The sequence below is a fragment of the Triplophysa rosa genome, linkage group LG22, assembly GCF_024868665.1.
Source record: "Triplophysa rosa linkage group LG22, Trosa_1v2, whole genome shotgun sequence".
In the NCBI taxonomy this organism is placed as follows: domain Eukaryota; kingdom Metazoa; phylum Chordata; class Actinopteri; order Cypriniformes; family Nemacheilidae; genus Triplophysa; species Triplophysa rosa.
Genome location: NC_079911.1, coordinates 15330004 through 15350839, shown reverse-complemented (window position 1 = coordinate 15350839; position 20836 = coordinate 15330004). Strand labels below are relative to the sequence as shown.

The window sequence follows — 20836 nt, the reverse complement described above, 5'->3', positions numbered from 1 at the left end:
TCTCTGACACAAGGGAAAAGCCGGCGCTCAAAGCTCTGGGATTCCTGTAATGGCGCTGAACAAAACTTAGTATTGCGACACACAATAGAAGAAAAACAAAAACAACATTTAAGACTCAGCTCAGGGAATACAATCCTCTAAACGGCACACCAACCCCGTTTCCAAACCCCACAGCCACCTATTTCTCTTTGCAAAAAACGCCTCACTATCTTTCCAAAATACACAAGCGCACCTCATATTTTATTGAACGCACGGCACACAGATGCTACAAAGCTGCCATGAAAAATTCACATCTGTCTGTATGAAAAGCAAAAAAATGTAACGGAAAGCTCAGCGTGTGTGTGACGTGATGAATATCAGAGTCTTCCTCACATCGGAACGCTTTTTTAACCAAAGCAGGATGCGTCGCAATGCAAGAGCCACCAAAATAAGTGCTGGATGTCTAAACCTAAAACGGCAGGGATTTGTGGAGGCTCTTCGTGAGGAAGCCGTTTTCAAACAAGCTTTGAAATGTCATATTTAATGAGCCAAAACTAATTTAAGTACAGCAGAATAATCAAGCAAATACTTTTATACTCAGTCTTTGCATTGCAGTTGTACCGTGAGCACCGTTGTGACTGTGTGTTGTTACACACACAACCGCTCTGCCACTCCGAGCATTTGTACGCCAAGGATGTGGTCAATGTCCATTAGCAGCCCTGGTACATCACTTGACCTTTCTCAGGTGTGTTGATCTGGTGCAGTGAGAGAACTGATGAGAAGTGTGTTTATACTCGGCTTTGCTGGAGATCTGGGGGATTGGATGTGCCTTAGGTCAATGCATGTGTGTATGTGTGTCTCCAATTCTGCGGTGCCGGTTGACCACCCTACCGCTTCCCTAGGGTCAAAGCACGGCCACTTTGCTGTTTCATGTAACACTGCATGTGTTTAAAGGTACAGAAACGTTTATTATAATTAGAATAAGACTGTTCATGTCAACAAAGTTCTTTCCACTTACATAAAATCAAAGCTACATATACTTATTTAAATAACATATGACGTTATATAAAACATATCAAATTCAATTTAACCACACACTCAGAGCACAACTTTTCTTTTTAAATGAATCCAGCGCTCCACAATGTATCAGACCCATGCATGCATTCCCATCTTGGGAAAGGCAACACGGTTGCCATGGTGACATGGGTGCTGCATCTCACAGAGATAAGCAGATTCACTATCACAGTGGTATCTGTACACAGGACAAAGGAAGTATGAAATCCAAGCTGAGACTTGAAACTGATCAGAGCACTGAAGAAATGATGTTCTGTGTGACAAATCTGCAAGAAATGATTCTTAGACATGATACAGTACATTCTTTCGAATTCAGTGGTGTTGTGATGTGGAAATGTTTACTTTAGATGACCTAATACACCTACAGATGTACAGTCAATAACAGTGTGTATTTCTTGTTATTACTATAAACAACATGTATAAACAACATTTCCTAATAACTAACTTTGCATCCCATATGCAACCTAAAGGCCTCTAGAGAAAGAATTCAGTAAACTCTATGTGCTCCCCTTTGTTTTACACAAATATAGATTTTTGAAGCCGTATTCTAGACTGAAATAGCTCCAGGGGAGTGTATTGTGTATGAGCTCTTATAGAATTATTGTGTATTTGTTCTTTGTTGGTACACAAAGCCAAGCGTGTAAAATGAAGAGAAAAGCAGGAGATGCAGGACAACTACATTGTTTACTTTAGTGTCACATGTAAACAAAGTAAATGACAAATTGTAATATCCTGATTAGGCCATTTCCCTAATGGCCCATCCACACTGTGAGAAGCACAGAGTGAATTGAATTACTGTATGTCGCTAGACTGCTGGTCACTAGAAAACGATCTTACTGCTAGTTTCTCTAATGTCATTATGATGTCATATTGAGGGTCATTATGAGGTCATAATGAGCTTTATTATATAATACATATATTATGATATAAAAAGGACCCTATAATGATGACATAACGAGCATTATGATTTAATAATAAACCCCTTCAAGATGTCACAATGAGCATTATGATGAAATAATGAGTTGCGATGTCATACTGATGACGTCATGTGATGTCATAAGTCATTTTTAAATCACCACAGCCTTTATCCAACTCCTAGCCCTTTTGGGGACGACAGTCCAGAATTGAACAAGACAAAACAAACAAACAGACAGACAGAGGTTTTATATGGGGCATTTGGGAAATCAGCGAGAAGGAAGGGGAAAGCAATGATAAAGCAAAACTAAAGGCAGAAGAATAAAACGAGAAAAGGACAGAAAAATGAAAATCTGAGGCAGGGGGAAAACTAATCTTGTGAGAAAACAGATTTAGAATGTAACAAAAAAGAGGGTTATACAGCAGGGGGGCACAATGTAGCTTTCACACGCTCTGTGTTTCAGATAATATTATCCCCCACTCTTTCATTCAGGCGGGACACAACAACAGTCTGAGAAACAGAGCTCACGAAAATAGACAAAGACAAAAAATGAGTGGGTAGTGCTTCAAGGTTTATTCATGCCCAGTATTGCTGGCTGCCTGCTTTCAGACGAACACACGTTCCTCTCCGCCACAACACAATGGCCACTGCACTGATCCTCAATCAGAGACCAGAAGTTTTCAACTGCAGAACACAGCTCCAAAATAAAGCTGCTTCCTTTCATCAAAATGTCACTCAATAATAATAAAAACCCACAACCTTTGTTGCTTAGACTTGAGCTAAGTAACACCGTGTCCTTAGTACTGTAGGTGGTACAACAATCACATCTCGTCTACAGTAATCATCATTATTGTCTTAACCAGCTGGGACCAAGAGCATCATGCATCAGTTGCTTAATTTATTTTTTGACGTTGCTCCGGGTATTCCCAATACCTTCTGATTTGCTTTGACTTTGCCACATCATTGTGTTTTTAGGAAAATAAATAACCCATTATAGAGCAGGTGCAGTACACTCACCCAGGCCTTTAGGGGTAATGCCACTGCTCTCCAGAGGGTTGTTGGCCCAGTAGTAATACTTGAGAGTGTGCATGAGCTGCAGGACGGTGCCCACCCTCCGGATGGTGCTGTAGATTGTGGCGGTGCCTATGAATTCAGCCGACAGGTATGTGTAGAGAGACAGCTGCACCTGATGTAAAGAACACATGAAGGGGACATGTTATTCAGAATGCATAAAAATACCAATTCCTCTTGATTCAAACTTAGATTTTATTCATTTTTTAACAAAAAATGTGTATAGAGCTTTCCCATGCAAAGCTCACCAGGCAAACAATGCGAGTCTTGTAATACAGATAACATACCAGATTCTTTCCATTGGTTGAGACAATGTTGTTATAGCTGACCAAGTTAGACCGCTTAAGAAACCAAACTGAACCACTAAACACTTTTCTGTTTAAATATAGCAAACTGAAAACTTCAGATCAAGGAAGAAAAAGGTTGAAAAGTGCCCCAAACTGAAACACACTGTCTATTTATCTCTATCTGTACAGAAGAAATCTTTCCTATATCTGTTGTTTCCTTGTTTTTTCTTTGTTCCTCTGGATGTTTCTTCATTCATGATAGAACTTTTTTTCCAGTTTTTTTTGCTTTTATATTAAAAAATAAATTAAGAAATGATTTAAACATTTACAATTATTATTCAAAATAAAATAGGATATCATTGTACTTTTTTAGTTTTAATATTAATAAAACATAAGACAATTGATTTAAACACTGACAATTACATTATGCTAAAATCAATGAATTAACCAACATATCATGTAAATACATTCTTTCATTGCTTATATTAGTTGAAAGTCTAAAATAATAGAACTGGTTATTTATATCTTTCAAAACTTCCAACAGGCAGAATGTGATTCAGTCTTTAGCCTGTAGGACGAGCTCACCTTAGCCGGCGTGTGGATCCAGATGGCAGCATTAAACAGAATGTGATCACAGAGCTGTTTGAGTAAAGGAGCTCCATGAGTCAATCCATCTAGATACTTGGCAAAAGATAGAAACTGCTCCAGAACCGCCCTGGTGATGTGCACCCGAGAAGACTGACGGGACAGAAAGAGAGAAAAAACATAAAAGGCCATCAGTGAAAATAAAATACAGAATACTGACAATCAATGTCTCAAAATTTGCAAGATGCAAAATGTGAGTTTGAATCTAACTTGCAACAACCCATTCCCAATTTACAATCATAGCTACAAAAAGAAACATAGAGAGAGAAAAATACTTGAATGATTTTGTCACGCTGTCCTACCTTCTCCAGCAGATACCCAATGACCAGAAATCCTTTGCCTCCCAACATCTGTTCCTGCATGGCTACTGAACTCTTTAATAACTCCACAAGGAACGCAAGAAGAGTGGCACTGCAAAATATATATATATATATATATATACACATATACTGTAAATGTACCGACAAAATTACGAAGTACACAAACTTTGTAAATTGAGTGCACCACAGTGCTAGCCAGATTCAAACCTGTATCTCCTATATGAGCATCGAGGCTCAATGTGTCTGCTACATGTGCTTAGCCGCAACATTCATTACATTTCATACAGTACTGCAATGTTTATGGACACTTCAGTCAGTGTAGAGATATTCCCACTGGAATCCCAATCGAAAACTATCAAGTGAAAACAAAATGATGGATCCTCTCCCCAACAGCAATTTCATTACCGCCAGCGAGCATGAATGTGTCTTAGTCTCTTAAATTATGTTGCACAAATAGTGACATTAAAGATACAATCTGAAGTGTCTCTCGCTCTCTCTTTCTGAGTTGCCTTGAGCCGACGGATGGGCCAGTGACCTCACCCATCTCCCCGCTGACAGTAAACCCTAGTGGGGAACATTAGCACTGATCGATGCACCACAGACCTCTGCTCCGCTGATGATGCCTGCCAGCTCACTGCTGATCTCTAATCTACTCGCTTTGCCTGCAAGCTCACAGAGCAGAACCGCACAGTGACCTGAGAAAGCCACAGCATCTCTCCATCTCTCTGAAGGACTGTTCGAGAGAGTTCTCTCTCTTTTACTGTGTCAGTGTTTCTCATTCACACAAGCATCTCTTCAAATTCTCACTATTTCAACTTCAAAATGAAAGTCTTTTTTGGATTTATGGCCCACATCTCTAACAAGGACTGATTTGAGGTTTTGGTCTGTCTTGAAACAAGAACATTTAGATTAAAGGGTTTAACGGAACAGTTCACCCAAAAATGAAATTCTGTCTTCATTAACTTACCCCATGTTCCAAATCTGTATACATTTCTTTGTTCTGATCGAGGGCCAACCTTCCGGTCTCTCTCGTGAAGCCGACACGGAAGTGACTTTAATTGCAATTTATCGACTTGCTGCTAGAGGCTGGCTCCAAAAGAGAGCAGAATCTCATTGAGCTCCATGTTAAAATGGGCAACTTTACAGCAGAAAAAAACATGTTTACAGCCTGGTACAAAAAATGATTTTGGTCTAGAGAGCTAATTTTACCCTTCATGACAACTGTGAGGAGAGTGAATGTTTTTATAACTCACCTGTTTAACTTATATTAAGCTGTAAAATTCTGCAAATTTCTCTAACCACGTCCCGCCTTTTTGCACATTTTCGATTGTCCGGGAGCGACGCTCGATGACGCGAGGCCAAGATGGCGACGAGCGCCTCCGCCTATTTTAGGCTTCATTTTTACTCTTCACAAACCTACGGGTGACGTCACGGACACGACGTCCACATTTTATACAGTCTATGGTTCTGTTGAACACAAAAGAAGATGTTTAGAAGAATGTAGGACAGCAAACAGTTCTGGAGCACTTCTGACTACCATTGTATTTTTTCCGACCATGGAAGTCAATGGTGGCCAAGAACTGTTTGGTTCCAAGCATTCTTCCAAATCTCTTTCTCTGTGTTCATCAGAACAAAGACATTTATACAGATTTGGACCAACTCGAGGGTGAGTAAATGAAGACTTAATTTTTATTTTTGGATGAACTGTCCCTATAAGGAGTATAAAAACTGTAAATGCACATTTGAAATAAGAGCAAGATAGCCAAACGTTTCCACAATGGTATCATACTAGTCAACCCAGGAAGTGTCATTTGGAAATTGTAATTTTTGGGATCTCACAATCCTAAGCACACTAAGTTACACATTAATGTGTAATGTAATTTACTCATTTGGCAGACACTTTTATCCAAAGCAACTCAAAATCATAAAAAAAGACACAGAGCTAACGCGTTTACACTATTCTGGAAAATCAACATTTACAGTTTTCTTAGCTAAATTAGGAAAACATATTTTAGAATTAAAATTACTCTTGAGCTGCAAAGGTACAAGAGCAAAAACAGATGGTGTAATTTTTAAGTACAGAGAGGGAGCGGAAAATGATCACATAACACAACACTACAAGATGAAAAAAATAGAAAGATTTTTTCAAAGAAAAAATAAAATGCCAGTGTAGATTATGGCACCTTTAGGAAACAAGTGCCATATGGTGAGTTCAAAAATCTAATTTCTAAAGAACCCTAAGCTCTGAAATTCTAAATTTAGCTCGGTGGATGTGCAGTGATCTGCATCAGAGCGTCAGTATGGTTCATATACTCACCAGACGGTCGTCTCCACAGGACTGTCGTTGGGTTGCCTGTAGTCCAACTGAGAAAAGAGAGGGAAGAGAACCTGGATTCCTCCGATGGAGTGGATGGCGCTGTGGATGGAGTGAGTGACTATGGCCTTTACATCCTGCGTACGCACACAAAATACATACAGCCTTATCAGACACACTTCTCTTTAAACCTATATATATTGCACTAAAATACCTTAAATATATTTATATTATACAACATAATAGTTTTCAGAAATTATTTTAACCACTTTTCCCAAAGGAAACTCCACACATTATAAACACACAGTATGGTTGATATCAATAAGTTCACCTATATAAAAACATAAAATGACTATAAAATAATAAGAAACTTTAAGATAAAACATCACAGACCTGCAACATCAGGGCATGAGGCGAGTGCACGAATATGGAGGGGTTTTCCCTGGGCGATGACTCCAGACACAACTGAGCATCCGTGGCCTTAGCGTTGTACGTGAAGGAGATGCTGCTGGCCAGCTTCCCATCATACAACACCTGCTTATGGTGCTCGGCCAGGTGGATGTCGCTTTCCGATTTAAACTTGAACGTGCTCTGTGATGGAAAAAACAGGGGACAGTAAATAAAACCCTTCAAATGAAGTTCTCTCATATTTTGTTTCTGTCTTAGTCTCTCTTGGCAACAGGCTTGCGGAGAGCACCAGAGATTGGCCGAATCCCAGGGGACTGATAATATAAAAAAAAAACTTTAATTACTGTAGCACAGAGCAGCCGCACACACAGGCGCACATTATCGTAATGAAGCACTGGCTGCAGCAATGTGCCATTTCACTAATAGCTCGGAAAGAGAGTGCGTGTCGATATGACCAATTGTGTGTGTTTGTGTAGATTGTGCACGGATCTGCGAAATCGCTTGCATGTAAAGCAATTTGTGCCACTACTTATTTACTCAGCCGAGAAAAACCTGAGAGACTTGTGTAAAATCATACAAAAATTGATGTGTGACTCCATTACGAACGTTTTAGAAGCATTTGACACCATAAACAGGCTTTGTGTGCACGGCACTAATGTTTTTGTCCACAATTTCTTAATAAATAAATACACTAAATAGTGTACCTGTGACAGCCATTTCTCTCTAGAAGACCATCCTGTATATTAAGCACGCAATATACACGCAAGGATGCTGTATGTCACATGATCTGAGGAAAATCTATAAAGTGCAATTTCATACAAGCTTAGAGAGCCACCACTTATGAACAGAAAGTACAGATGCAATAGCACATTGAGACATACAGGAACACACGCTCAAACACACTCAGAGCATTTCTTCAAAAACAGCGCGATGTAAATAAGCCCCTGCGCTGGCACTGTGATTCGCTGCGGTTTCCACAGGCCTTCTGCCAACGTGTCCACTTAGCAACACACTGACTGGCACACTAGACCTGAAACACAGCATCAAAACTTAAATAGCAGACTCCGCTCGGACACCCTGCCTTGTACTCCACACCATAATACTCACACACACTAAAATGTTGAATTAACTACTGTACCTCTACTTTAATTGTTAACAAATATAAATATTTTTTACTACACACCAATCTCTGTTCTGTAACTGTTCCCTCTCTATCGCCATCTCTGTTTGACATGTAAAACTGCAGGTTACTTTATGTACTTATCCTTAAAGGATAGTTCACCCAAAAATGAAAATTCTTACATCATTTACTCATTCTCATGTCATTTCAACCCTGTATGACTTTCTTTCCTCTGCAGAACACAAAAGTAGCGCAACATGGTTAGAAGCGCCCATGATGAAGTCAAAAACTATAAAACACACAGCAGAGTTGCCATTAACAGTCTCGTTCATGTACGAGCTGCTGTAACCTCGCCCTTTCATTCCCATGTCATTCATCATCCTTGTCACAACGGGCAAAGGGGCAGACGACAAACTCAACCGGCTGTCTGAAAAAATGGGTCATTGCTTTAAAACATCACCCGATGCTGTAAACCGCACCCGCTTTTCCATTCCAACACTCTCTCTCTCTCTCTCTCTCTCTCTCTCTCTCTCTCTCTCTCTTTTGCACCTTCCCATGAGAGGACAGATGTACAAGACGCGGCAACAGAGACTAACAGCGCTGAAATCAGAGCATGGCGCCGAACGTTTTCCGTACACTCCAATGATCTATATAACCTATAAACACACACGAAGGCACTGGTCCAGGCGGCTCTCTTTGCCACACTGCCAAGTGCCCCATACCTCATATGCTAATTACCAAAGCAACAAACAGCCAGAGAGCAGCTTGTCGGCGTCACATGCTGTCCAGACATCTGGACTTGCTACTTGCGGCAGTAACACACACATACGCTCTCACATCCAGACATTCACAGGACAGGTGACAACTAAGGGCACAAAGTGACCCACAGATAAGTTAATTCACCGTTTACTGTGCAAAGTACACAACTTTTTGAAAACTGGGAAAGCAGTATACAGTATGCATACAGTGCAGAGTACACACTTTTTGGAGAATGCAGTCTTTTATAGTGCAGAATATGCCATTTAAGTATTGGAGCATGCACAAAGTTCTCGCATATCATGCTAGTTTTACCAGCTAGTTGAGTTGTTCTAACTTTAATATCAAAAACACGAAACGCTGCAAGTGTCACTTGTTCAAGAGCTCTTCAGGGAGAACATTATACACACATATCATTATACACACATATCATAATGCACACACACACGCACGCACGCGCACACACACACACACACACACACACACACACACACCATGTGTTGGTGTGCGTTCAGGTTTAGGTCCCCACCGGGATATACAAACATGAACATACACACACACACGCACGCACACACGCACACAAAGAGACAGAGAGAGAAAAAGGGTCCATAAATAATACACACATTCTGCTCTCTTGATTTTTCTCCTATAGCTGCAGTGAGCTTCAATCAGATGCGGTGGAACTGCTAGCCGTGCGGGGTACAAGAATTAATAATTAAAAACCCTCCAATAAGCACTGGAGATGACAACTTTAGTGCAGTGCGGCTAAAACCTGGTTAACTCACAAAGCTAATGAAAAAGATTCATGCTCTCAGATTTAAGGAAAACACTTTCTGTCAGCGTTATTCAGGTTTAACGTAATACTACACAAAAGGAGCCAATCTGGCAACACAGCGGTTAACAACCCTAAACGAACCATTACAAGCAAGTTTCGACTATGAAATCTGATTGGTTGAGCAATTCTTGGAAAAATTGATTGTGACTTTGTTAATAGTAGTAAACATAATTATGATTTGCTTGAATTTTATAAACAAAAAATGTTAGATTCACTTTACCACATTTAGAGGGGGTAAATCTGACCAATCTGCAGCCGTTGGAAATTTTACATAATGGTCTTACAGTCCTCTTTATCTAAACGCCATTAAAATGAATAAAACAAAACAAAAACATAAAGATTTTCAACATTTCGACACATGCCTAGTCGACTATTGTGACCCACCTCTCACCCCTTAACAACTCTAACACATGGCCGTGTGGCTAATTGCTTTACTTTTATGGTCCACGAGTCCACACAAGCCGCGTCCTGTCCGACAAAAATAAATGCAGAGATGAATACAGAGAGATCAAATTCATAATCATCCGTCCACATTTAGCTCTAATGTACGACAACATCATCTGACTGCAGTAAACAAAAGCTGCTTATAATCGTCAGATCATCTGACCCGAATAAACAAACCCCCGTCCGCACACTTCCTGTAAGCTTAGAGTAAATTAGGCAGCCTCACGCTCGGCTGGAGAGAAACATTCTGCGGGAGAATTTTAAGTAAAGTGAGAAAAATCTAAGTTGACGGCTCATATTCCCCCTAACGCTTCTAGCAGAAAAAAGGACCGTTAATTGGAATGGCAAGACGCCGATTAACATCACTCAACATCCTTCCAGTTTTCTGTCAGTGCTGTCGAGCGTCTTTAAAGGGTTCGTCTGTACACCTCTAAACACCTCTACCTCTAAACACCTCTATCTCATCAAGTAAAATCAGTACTTATATGCATGTGGACCCGAGAGACACACGGGTGTGAGAGTCTGGTTAACGGAAGAGAATGAGAGGGCCAGAAAAATAAAGAGGAAACATCAGTTGTTATTAACATCTGCCGGGAAAATATATGGTCGGAGTAATGGAGGGAGGAACTTTAGCAGTGTCCAACTGTTCTTCTGATTGTGCATGGCCCACATACCTATTTTGACCTATTGGACAGCTATTGTGATCACAAAGTATACACACATTTTCCATATTTACCTGTGTTTTCTATACAATTGTAAGCTAAGCTTGCTGAGCCCTAATTTAATTTGATTGGTGCATAGCTTGTGACTCGTTGCTGCCTATGTAGTGCCCTTCAAATAAAAACTGTCATCATTTATTCACCCACATGTCGTTAAAAATCTGTGTATGGCTCTTTCTTCTATGGAACACAAATAAAGATATTTTGAGAAACATCTCTGTGTTTTTGTGTCCATACAATGGAAGTCAATGAGGTCCAATGTTGTTTGGTTACCAACACTTTACAAAATATCTTCTTTTGTGTTCTGCAGAAGCAAGATAGTCACACAGGTTCGAAATGACATAAGGGTGAGTAAATGATGTAGAATTTTCATTTTTGGGTGAACTGTCCCTTTAAGAGGGTCCCTTTCAGTTAGTGTGCTACTTTAGAGTGCACCTCCAAGTAGACAGCAAAGATATTACTACGTTTCGGAACAGGAATGTTATAATGGCCGTCAGTGTCAGAACTAATCCATGTCAATGCTCTCAGCATAGAGTTTAATTACGACACTGAGCCGAAAGTTCAACCGGGCAGCACAGGCTCCTTCAGAGGTGATCTCAAGGCTCGTACCTTATATCCAGGTCCCAGCTGATGAATGGCAAAGATCTGCGCTGGGTTCAGGGCCTCACTGAACACGTATACGGCCCCGAGCTGCCCACAGAACACCCGATTAGCGTCGGCGGTCTCGGACGACCCCAGGAAACATTTATCGTAACTCTGCGGAAAGGAAGAGTGAAATGAAGAACAAAGGTAAAAGGATCCAAAAAGGGGAGCTTGTTATCAGTCGTATCGGTTTTACTTTTTAAAGAGTTTTCTGAAAGGCCCTCTGGAACTGTTAGCTGCTGAAATCTTGTTCCGATCACAAGGTAGTCTACACGTGATGTACTTAAAAGGTTGGCTTACCACACTACGCATGATGTCTAATACATAAAGTGTCCTCAACTGATATAATGCATCATTTTTCTTTTGATCCACAGAGAAGAGGTCATGTAAACCACTGTTTGGAATATTTTTAGAAATAACTGAGAAAAATGTTGTCTGGATGTTTGGCAACCTTGAGATTGTCCTGTGCTTCTCGAGGGTGTGTATAAACAACTAAAAGAAAAGAATTAGGGTGTAGAGGGTCAGCAAATGCACTTACATCATTAGTGTTGACGTGCCATGCCATGTCGCCGTAGGAAACCAGCTGGCCATTGACATAGCAACGAATCTCACTATTCCTCCAGCGGTTGTAGATGTGGACTATGCTGATCATGTACCACTGTGGGCAAACACAAAAGAGGTCATTTATGTAAAATCACCTTAAAGGTACAGTTGCAATTTACCAGTAGCAAACCTGTACGCCTTCCTTTCTTCTGCAGAACACAAAAGAAGATATTTTAAAGAATGTTAGTAACCGAACAACGGTGGTACCCATTGACTTGCATTGATTTTGTGTCCATTCAATAGAAGTCAATGGGTACCGCCAGTGTTTGGTTACCAACCCTCCTCAAAATATCTTCTTTTGTTTTCTGCGGAAGAAAGTAAGTCATACAGGATTGAAATGACAAGAGTATTTGATGATCGAATTTTCATTTTAGGTTGAACTACCACTTTAGAAGATGAAAATGATTCGCTGTGGCAATCGAAAACAAGCCCCACATGCTATAAATATCTAAATGTGTATTGAACCCGAAACATTTTCATAACCTTTCGATTGAGAAAATTTAGCGATGACCTTTGGCATAAAAACAAAATCCACATTTTTAAGATCCAGCCCGTAAAACATCATCTCATTACACTGTGTAAAATGAAAGCTGAATTTACAGAAACACTGTGTCATTCTGTCTGACGGCTGCTAAAAGCTGTTTTGGTTGCATGAATTAAAGATCAGCGCACTGACGTTTGAAAAGCCTCCAAGACAGCACAGATAACAATCTATCTGTGTCACGTAAAAGCGTCAATCTGTGATGCCTGCAAATAAATGGCATCAAACAAACCAGTTGAGCTCTAAAAATGAAGACAGTCCAGTTATAAATCGCTTTTAATAATAGGCAAATAAATTACATTTCACAACTTCTTCAAAAGACTTCATTTCTCAAATCAGGGGATGGTGAAATATCCACCCTACCTTCCCAGCATCCCATTAAAACGTAAGACTATATTAGCTGGGCTGACGAGAAAAAAAGAAGGATCAGCTAAAGCCCGCTAGACCCGAAAAGCCGTCCCGTCACCGAGATTTCTGAGCTCTTAATGCCAGTTAGGATTTTGTATAAATGCAAAAGTGGCCCGTCTTTGTCTAGACAAGGCTGTGGATTTCCTCTGAATAGCGACATTTGAAATACTGTAGACCTGCTGTTCTCCATTTCTGCAATCTTCTGCTGGTCCTTAAAGGGACCGTTCACCCAAAAATAAAAATGCTGTCATTTACTCACCCTTGAGTTGTTCCGAATCTGTATAAATGTCTTTGTTTGGTTGAACACGTAGAAAGGTATTTGGAAGAATGCTTGTAACCAAATAGTTCTTGGCCACCATTGACTACTATAGTAGGAAAAATTACAATGGTAGTGAAAAGTGCCCCGGAACTGTTTGCTTTCCTACGTTCTTTCAAATATCTTCTTTTGTGTTCAACAGAATAAAGACATTTTTCATACTATGGTAGTCAATGGTGGCCAAGAACTGTTTGGTTACAAGCATTCTTCCAGATTTCTTTGGATTTATACAGATTTGGAACAACTTGAGGGTGAGTAAATGATTACAGAATTTTCATTTTTGGGTGAACTATTACTTTAAGCTGTTGATTTCCACTGACCAGTAACAAAGACAGAAAAATCGCTAACATAGTGGTTTGATTAAAATCTAGCCATTGTGTTCCACCACACACTGTTTCAACAGCAGAACAAAGTGCTGACTAATTGGGTGAAGTTCATTGTTAGTCTGAGCACTCATTTGTAGCATGTGCCTGTGTGTGGGCATTCTGGGTAGTGCTGCCTCGCATTCTAATTGGCACACGTTGCTCTCATGCTGCCCTCCTTTGAGATAGGATGAGATTTCATATTCTTCATCAACGTCTCTTGCCAAACTGATTTTCATTTGCCGTTTATCAATGCGTGTAATTTAAAGCGCCACTTGTTTTGGAAACTGCCCCAGTGGGACTGTAAGAGGAGAGGGGTGATCAAACCAGATGTTGTCGTCTCACAAACTAAACCAAAAAGAGATACGAAACACATTGTATACGCCCACAGACGGAGCAAGCACTACCTTCCTCACCCGGTTGTGTGTTGCCCTAAAACAAAAATTAAACTTCAATTTGGTGGTCTTAAAAATATTGGTCAAGACAAACAGGAATGAGCCAGAAGCTAGACAGAACATGTGAATGGTTTTGAATCCGTTCAAACAGGTGACAATAGGACAGGTGTGGTTTTACACAGCTGCTGCCCCCTAGAGGTCATGATGGGAAGTGCCAGACTTACATCCGGCTATTTGTGTGTTATTGAGTGTTAATAGCCTTTTTCAAATAGCTTGCAAGCACCACTAAAAATCGTTTTTGTAAATGAAGAAATGCTTTGTTTGCAAGTTGGCCAAAACTCACCTTTCTGGGTTGAAAGTCATACTTCACACAGTGTTGAAATCCCTTCCCCTTTGACTTCAGTGATGTCACAATCAAACAATTTCCCACAAAGTGGGCTGAGTACCCAATCCCTTTGCTGGTTCGATAACTAGGGAACAGAACAAATTGATTTTAAATATTTGTTTATCAATCAGTTAGACTATTATAAACAAGCTTGAATCAGCATAAAAGTTCATTCTGGTCTAACTTTTTAGCAAGGGGAAAGAAAAGCCAAGATTGCTATATAAAATAATCTACACATTCCCAGTCCAGACCTTCCCTTATCACAAGCAAGATTTCAATTTATTTTTTCAATCTGATTCATGTTTCTTTTATTTATTTTCTTGAATACTTGAATAATCAAAAACAAACCCACACTGACAACATTTTCCCTCATCTTAAAACAACTTAATAAATATAAATAACAAGACAATCTGATATCAACATGTTTTGCACAGAAAGTCATTTAAATGTTTTAGTCAGAAGAGAAAAGCTCGAGAAAATATGGAGGTAGACATTATTCTTAAAAAAAATTGACTCATTGGCAGCAGTGCATGCTGGGAGCACTGGCTGCTGTCGATAAGGTGACTGTCTATAAGTCGGGACCTCAAAGCGAGCTACATAATGCTACCATGGCAACAGAGAAACAGGAAACATGTTCACAAGGATTTAAACACGGTCAGTGGCCCTCTAAAGTGCTCTTTCTGAATAAACCTCCATGTTTCTTCTCTTAATTCTGTGCAACAGCTTCTATCACAACATGGAGCATGAAATGTACTTTATTTTCTGTTACAAAAATCTTAAAAGACCCCATGGTGTTGTTGCCCCACAGGAATATTGTACAACCATTTAATATCCACATTTGGTGGGTATTATGACTTTTTTGGTGCAAGAAGCCTCGAGTAAGATTGTACGTAGACTTTGGGGAGAAAAAATAAAATATGGCCACTTGAGCCGAGAGCCGAAATTAAAGGTCAAAACTAACAAGGACCCTCACGGATCTCAGCGCTGCTCTGCAAGACATCTCCAATTTATAACGCTGCCTTGTTTTCCAAAACAACCAGAGCACCTCTTATGACATTTAGGAATTTGTGAATTTATCTAGTTTGCCCTGTGGTACGGCAGGCTTTTCTTGGTAACTGGAAAATAGGGCAGGGATCAGCACTCTTAAATTAGAAGTCTCTTCTTGTGGGACAGCCCTGTAGAGACACTTACCACTTCAAACAGAAATGGTAATATAATATTTCATATGCACAGATCTCCCGTGTTTCTACCACACTGAGAAGCTCGAAGCTAACAGGTGTTGGTCAAGGTCGCTCAGAGATCTGCTCAGAGATCAGTATTAGAATTTACATTTTAATGACTGAGGATACAACTTGACAGTGCTGGACTCTGATGCTAGATCAGCATTCTTAATGTACACCATATATTATACTCACCAGTATAAGTATGGTTTATCCTTGTCTACATTGATATTATTGAGAGGGTCCATTCGAAACCAAGTGTTGAAAGTAAATCCGTTCTGGTAAGGCCACTTAGCAATAGGCGGTAAAGCAATGGCCTGCCGACGGTGAAAAGCAAGGAGATTAAATAAACGAACATTTGCACCGTCTGAAGAACATGAAAACAACATTAGCAGAATAAGCGAAAAACTAAGCATGTATTGTATATAACAATGTTCTGTTATTTACTCAAAAATGATCATTCTTTCATTTTAAACCTGTATGACTTTCTATTGGTCCCCCTTTGACTTCCATTGTATGGACACAAAACTACATTTCTCAAAATATCTTATTTTATGTTCCAGAGAAAAAATAAGTCATACAGGCTTTTAACAACATTGGGGTTAATAAATAATGACAGAATTTGTATTCCTCAGTTTAAAATAAGACGACGGAAAATGCGTTTACAGTAAAGCACTTTGCATCGGTCAATTCATACTTGATATTTTTAAAAAGCTGAAATGTTAAGCTCATATTTTTGTTAATATGATACAATAAATGAATAAGTAAAAAATACAACTATATAATATTTATAAAATGGTTAATATTGCCCTTTTAGGCTGGGGCTATTTTTTATGTGGATTAACTTCCTATGCATTACCGGCACAATTTGTGCAAAACAGGTTAGCGTTGTGCTTTAAAGACATCATGGTGTTCGGGAATATATCGCTGTTCTCCTCTTGGAACTTCGTATCTCCAGACGTCATGGTTACATTTTTTTTCCATATATCAATATTATTAGTCACCCTTTATGTTCGTCACTGGGTTTTGCAAATATCTAACCAATAAAAAGTATTAAAAAGTGCTTGTCAACTTTGACCACACAGCATATAATCATTTAAAAAGTACAGTGTTTTTCCATTTCCTGAAAAACAGCGAATTTGGAAATCCAAGGTTTCGGAAGGATAGCGATAGTGTAAGAGTTACCAGGTTTACGCAACCTCATGCTATAATGTCTAAACATCTATCATATCTGAAACGACACTGTACAGAACCATTTGTGCAAACGGTCAGGGGAAGAGTCTTACCGCCGCACTGCGTCCTGGGAAGTTGAAGAAAGTGTCCGGGCCGTGCCGCTGGGGCATCTGATTCAGAACTGAAAGGAGCTTAATTGCGTGTCTTGGCTATGGACACAGGACACATGGAGGACAAGAGAAGAGAGGACATTAAAACACATCATAGTGAGTAAGAACAAAGAATGAAAGGAAATGTATTTTTATGAGAAAAGCAGCAGTAGACAGTAAAAGTGAGAACATACAGTAAGTCAATATGTGTGACATACTTCATAAAACGTTCATAAGAGTAAAAGAAAAACTGAATAGCATTGATCATTGATGACCTCCGCTTCAGCCAATCGATAGCCTGTCCACCACGACAGCAAAGTCTAAATCGATACACGGGCAACCCCAAACAGATCTGTCCGTGGAGAAGGCTGGCAGACAGAAGATCATTGACCGCAGGTCTTCGAGACTCACCCACACGCCTCCGTCCCCCCTCAGCATGCTGAACAACAGCTTCAGCTCCTTCACTGTGATGCTGTAGCTGGCCAGAACCCCCAGCATGTCCACTAATAGATCTAGAGAAAGACAGAAAGGAGGATAATAACATGACTCGGCATTATCGGTCCTGAGAACTGCAGACTCGAGAAGATGATGTCATTTGGGGCAGGAAGCCAAAAATGATCCTCCCGCTGGAACATAATCTACAGCGCTTGTTCTTCTGAGGGTCCTGGGCTTTAGTCATCAGACCGGCATGGAAACGCACATCCATTCATTGGCAGATTGGCCGTAATGATGCGGTGTCAAACTGCTGATGTAATTTGCCATGCAAGTGATACATCGGCGTTATGAATTCAAAGCCTCTTTAAAATGTGGCGTAGGAGAAGAAATAATCTAATTTGGAGGAAAATAACAATCCCTTAGCAGTGATGTTTTTAGTACTGTAATATTACAGTGATTCGATTTTCAAAATAACCTTGCTAGACGCCATTCGCTCAACGGCCACAAATCTGGTCAGAAACCTGAATGATATGAGACCTAATAGATTGATTAGAAGCGGCATTTTGGTAACATGCGGATGTAAGAGAGAGGATTTCTCCCAAACGTACACACAGAGGCAATTTTATACATCAGCCCCTGCAATAAACGCCGGCTATGGTCCAGTGATCGTAATTACACAGAAATATCGAATGCAGAATGCACAATCAGGCCTTCGGTGAGACACTGAAACCTATTTTTCTTAACATAATGGAGGCAAATCATAAAGGACCATCGGGCGGTACGGACGAGTGCGCGATACAACAAAGATTAGCACAGAAATGACTATTTTGTTTTCTATTCGGTGAATTGGGTTTTCATACCACTGAATTATTTGCTCTGAATGCGCTGTTGTAAACAGAACACACACTCCTAGCGAAGCGGCACAGGCACGTTTTGATGAAACCATACGCAGACACGCATTTTTTACTTTCCTCTGGAACAATGTGCACGGATGAAACGTGAACACGAATGAGCATATTTTGAATTCATGTTGAACTCAATTGAACTAGCACAAAATTGGTTCTTTCGGTGCCGAGTAATGTTTAAATCCTCTAAGCGCTGAGAAAATGAGATCTGTAATTGTGTAAATGAGCTTCACACCTGCGATCATGTCGTCCACTGAACTCATCTTCTGAAGAACCTGCTGGATGAGCCCCACCTCCGTGCTGGTCTGCAGGTTGCGCACGCTCTTTCGCAGGATGGCGGTGAACATGCTCCAGATCTCCGCCTGGCAGGTGACGTCACAGTGCTCCAGCAGCTCCACCATGCAGGCGATGCTTTCTGCATCCTGGATGATAAAGTTCATCTCCAGGTCGAACTCACCGCCCACCAGCTGAAAAAAGAAGAGTGATTGATCAATGGATGGATGGAGCAAATGTAAGGACGGAAAGAATTAAATGAAATAAAACTGGAAAGACCAATTAGAGGCAGTGTATAAAGAAAAAAAAAAGTCGAATTATTAAAGATGTTTTGATGTTGCTTCCATAGAGTCGGACTCTTAGCTTGATAAAAAAAAGAACACAATGATCTCACGCACACCTCTCAAACCGTGCACTAGAGACAAGAGGAATGGACAAACCAATCACAGATGGTTCCTGCTCTGCACCAAACAATAATCAATGACATCAGTCTTAAAGTTCAACAGGCATGAAATTGGCCAGTTCTTGGCCATGCAAACCCCGACCCTCTGAGTAAATAAGGAGACGCTTTTGAAAATAAAAGATTAAATCCCTGTAAATTACATTTTGCTCGAGAGAGCCCTGAGAAGCCAAGCATGGCTGTCTAAAGCTGCAGAACTTCCCCAAGAGTGTCCTGAAGAACTATTGATTTTTACACTTCTTCCAATATAGAGTCGAATTTTGAAGGCTCAGTGCCTTAGAATTTGTAATAGGATTGTCGATAATCTTACAACATGTAATTGGCCCGTGCCGGTCACCCTTGAACAAAGAGTCACCTTCATTACTTGCAACAATGATGTTAGGATAGGTCATTGGATAGGTTACCATCTATTTGCATCACGAGTTGGGCAGCTTGGTCACCTTAAATTAACAGTTCACCCAAAAGTAAAAATTCTGTTATCATTTAGTCGCCCTCAATTTGTTTCAAATCTGTATACATTTCTTTGTTCTGTATAACACAAAAGAAGATATTTTGAAGAATGTAGGAAAGCAAACAGCTCCGGGGCACTTTTGACGACCATTTAAAATGTTCCTACTATGGTAATCAATGGTGGCCAAGAACTGTTTGGTTACAAGCATTCTTCCAAATTTCATTCTGTGTGTTCATGAGAACAAAGAAATTTATACAGGTTTGAAACAACACGAGGGTGAGTAAATGATTTTTTGTTTTGGGGTGAACTGTCCCCTTAAGATGTTTTGGGCAGGGGGAATGAGCAGAGTGAAATAGTTTTTAGAAAGTGCTACTATAGTATCATTAAAGTATCTACAATCCATAACATTGCAAATGGAGGGACAGCAGGAATAATAATACTATTGATTTGTCATGGTTCATCTCCCCCACAGGCCATTAGTGAATAGAAGATTAATTACGAGCCGTTTACTCATCAATATTTGCCTTTCATACCCAGAGAGACAAGAGGCTGCTGAACACTCAAAAACAAAAATAAACTTGTAAGCAAATATTTCACAACACAGGCATAAAATAAACTTGTGATTTTTACAAGGGCACGTAGAAAGTCAAGAAATCCAAAAGTGCCAAAGTGCAAAATCAAAGCAAGTCCAATATAAAGCCTATATAAAAAAAGCCATTAACCACACACACACAAACACAGTTAAATCACTGTGTCAGACTTGTTTATCTCCTGCACGCAACACTTATGGAATAAAGCTCAGCCTCGCACAAACACGACAAGACAAAGAATAATGCTGGTCTCTTTTTGACCCTTGCACTAGGACTGGGATGTTAAACATTATTTTTGGACATCAGTAGAATGCAGAAGCTGTAACAGAGAGAACTGAACTGCCTGAAGCACATGAGCTCAAAATCTGATCCTCAGTCACATTTTATTACAGAATTTGTTTATCATGATCCTAAAAAGAATTATCTTATGGATTATTCTTATTATATAAGGGATAGTTCACCCAAAAATTCTGTCATCATTATCTCTGTCATTACCTCATTTCAAACATGTATGAGTTTCTTCTGTAAAACAAAAGAAATGAATATATTTTGAAGAACGTTGGTAACCGAACAACGGCGGTGCCTATTCACTTCTTATTGTATGGACACAAAACCAATGCAAGTAAATGGGTACCGCTGT

The 20836-nt window shown here is 39.9% G+C and overlaps 1 protein-coding gene across 17 annotated transcripts in view; it reads right to left on the bottom strand.

The window, feature by feature from the left end:
- The window catches only part of nbeaa (neurobeachin a), a 101816-nt gene that overhangs the window by 36994 nt on the left and 43986 nt on the right, over positions 1–20836 (bottom strand). For all 17 annotated transcript variants that reach the window (XM_057320692.1, XM_057320678.1, XM_057320679.1 and 14 more), the window contains exons 2-13: positions 18658–18889; positions 17494–17594; positions 17047–17142; positions 15956–16077; positions 14499–14625; positions 12069–12188; positions 11498–11644; positions 7000–7197; positions 6610–6743; positions 4275–4383; positions 3913–4065; positions 2987–3155 (exon numbers count right to left, since the gene is read on the bottom strand). In XM_057320692.1, the coding sequence (XP_057176675.1) occupies positions 2987–3155; positions 3913–4065; positions 4275–4383; positions 6610–6743; positions 7000–7197; positions 11498–11644; positions 12069–12188; positions 14499–14625; positions 15956–16077; positions 17047–17142; positions 17494–17594; positions 18658–18889 (1708 nt within the window). The remainder of the gene's footprint in view (positions 1–2986; positions 3156–3912; positions 4066–4274; positions 4384–6609; positions 6744–6999; positions 7198–11497; positions 11645–12068; positions 12189–14498; positions 14626–15955; positions 16078–17046; positions 17143–17493; positions 17595–18657; positions 18890–20836) is intronic.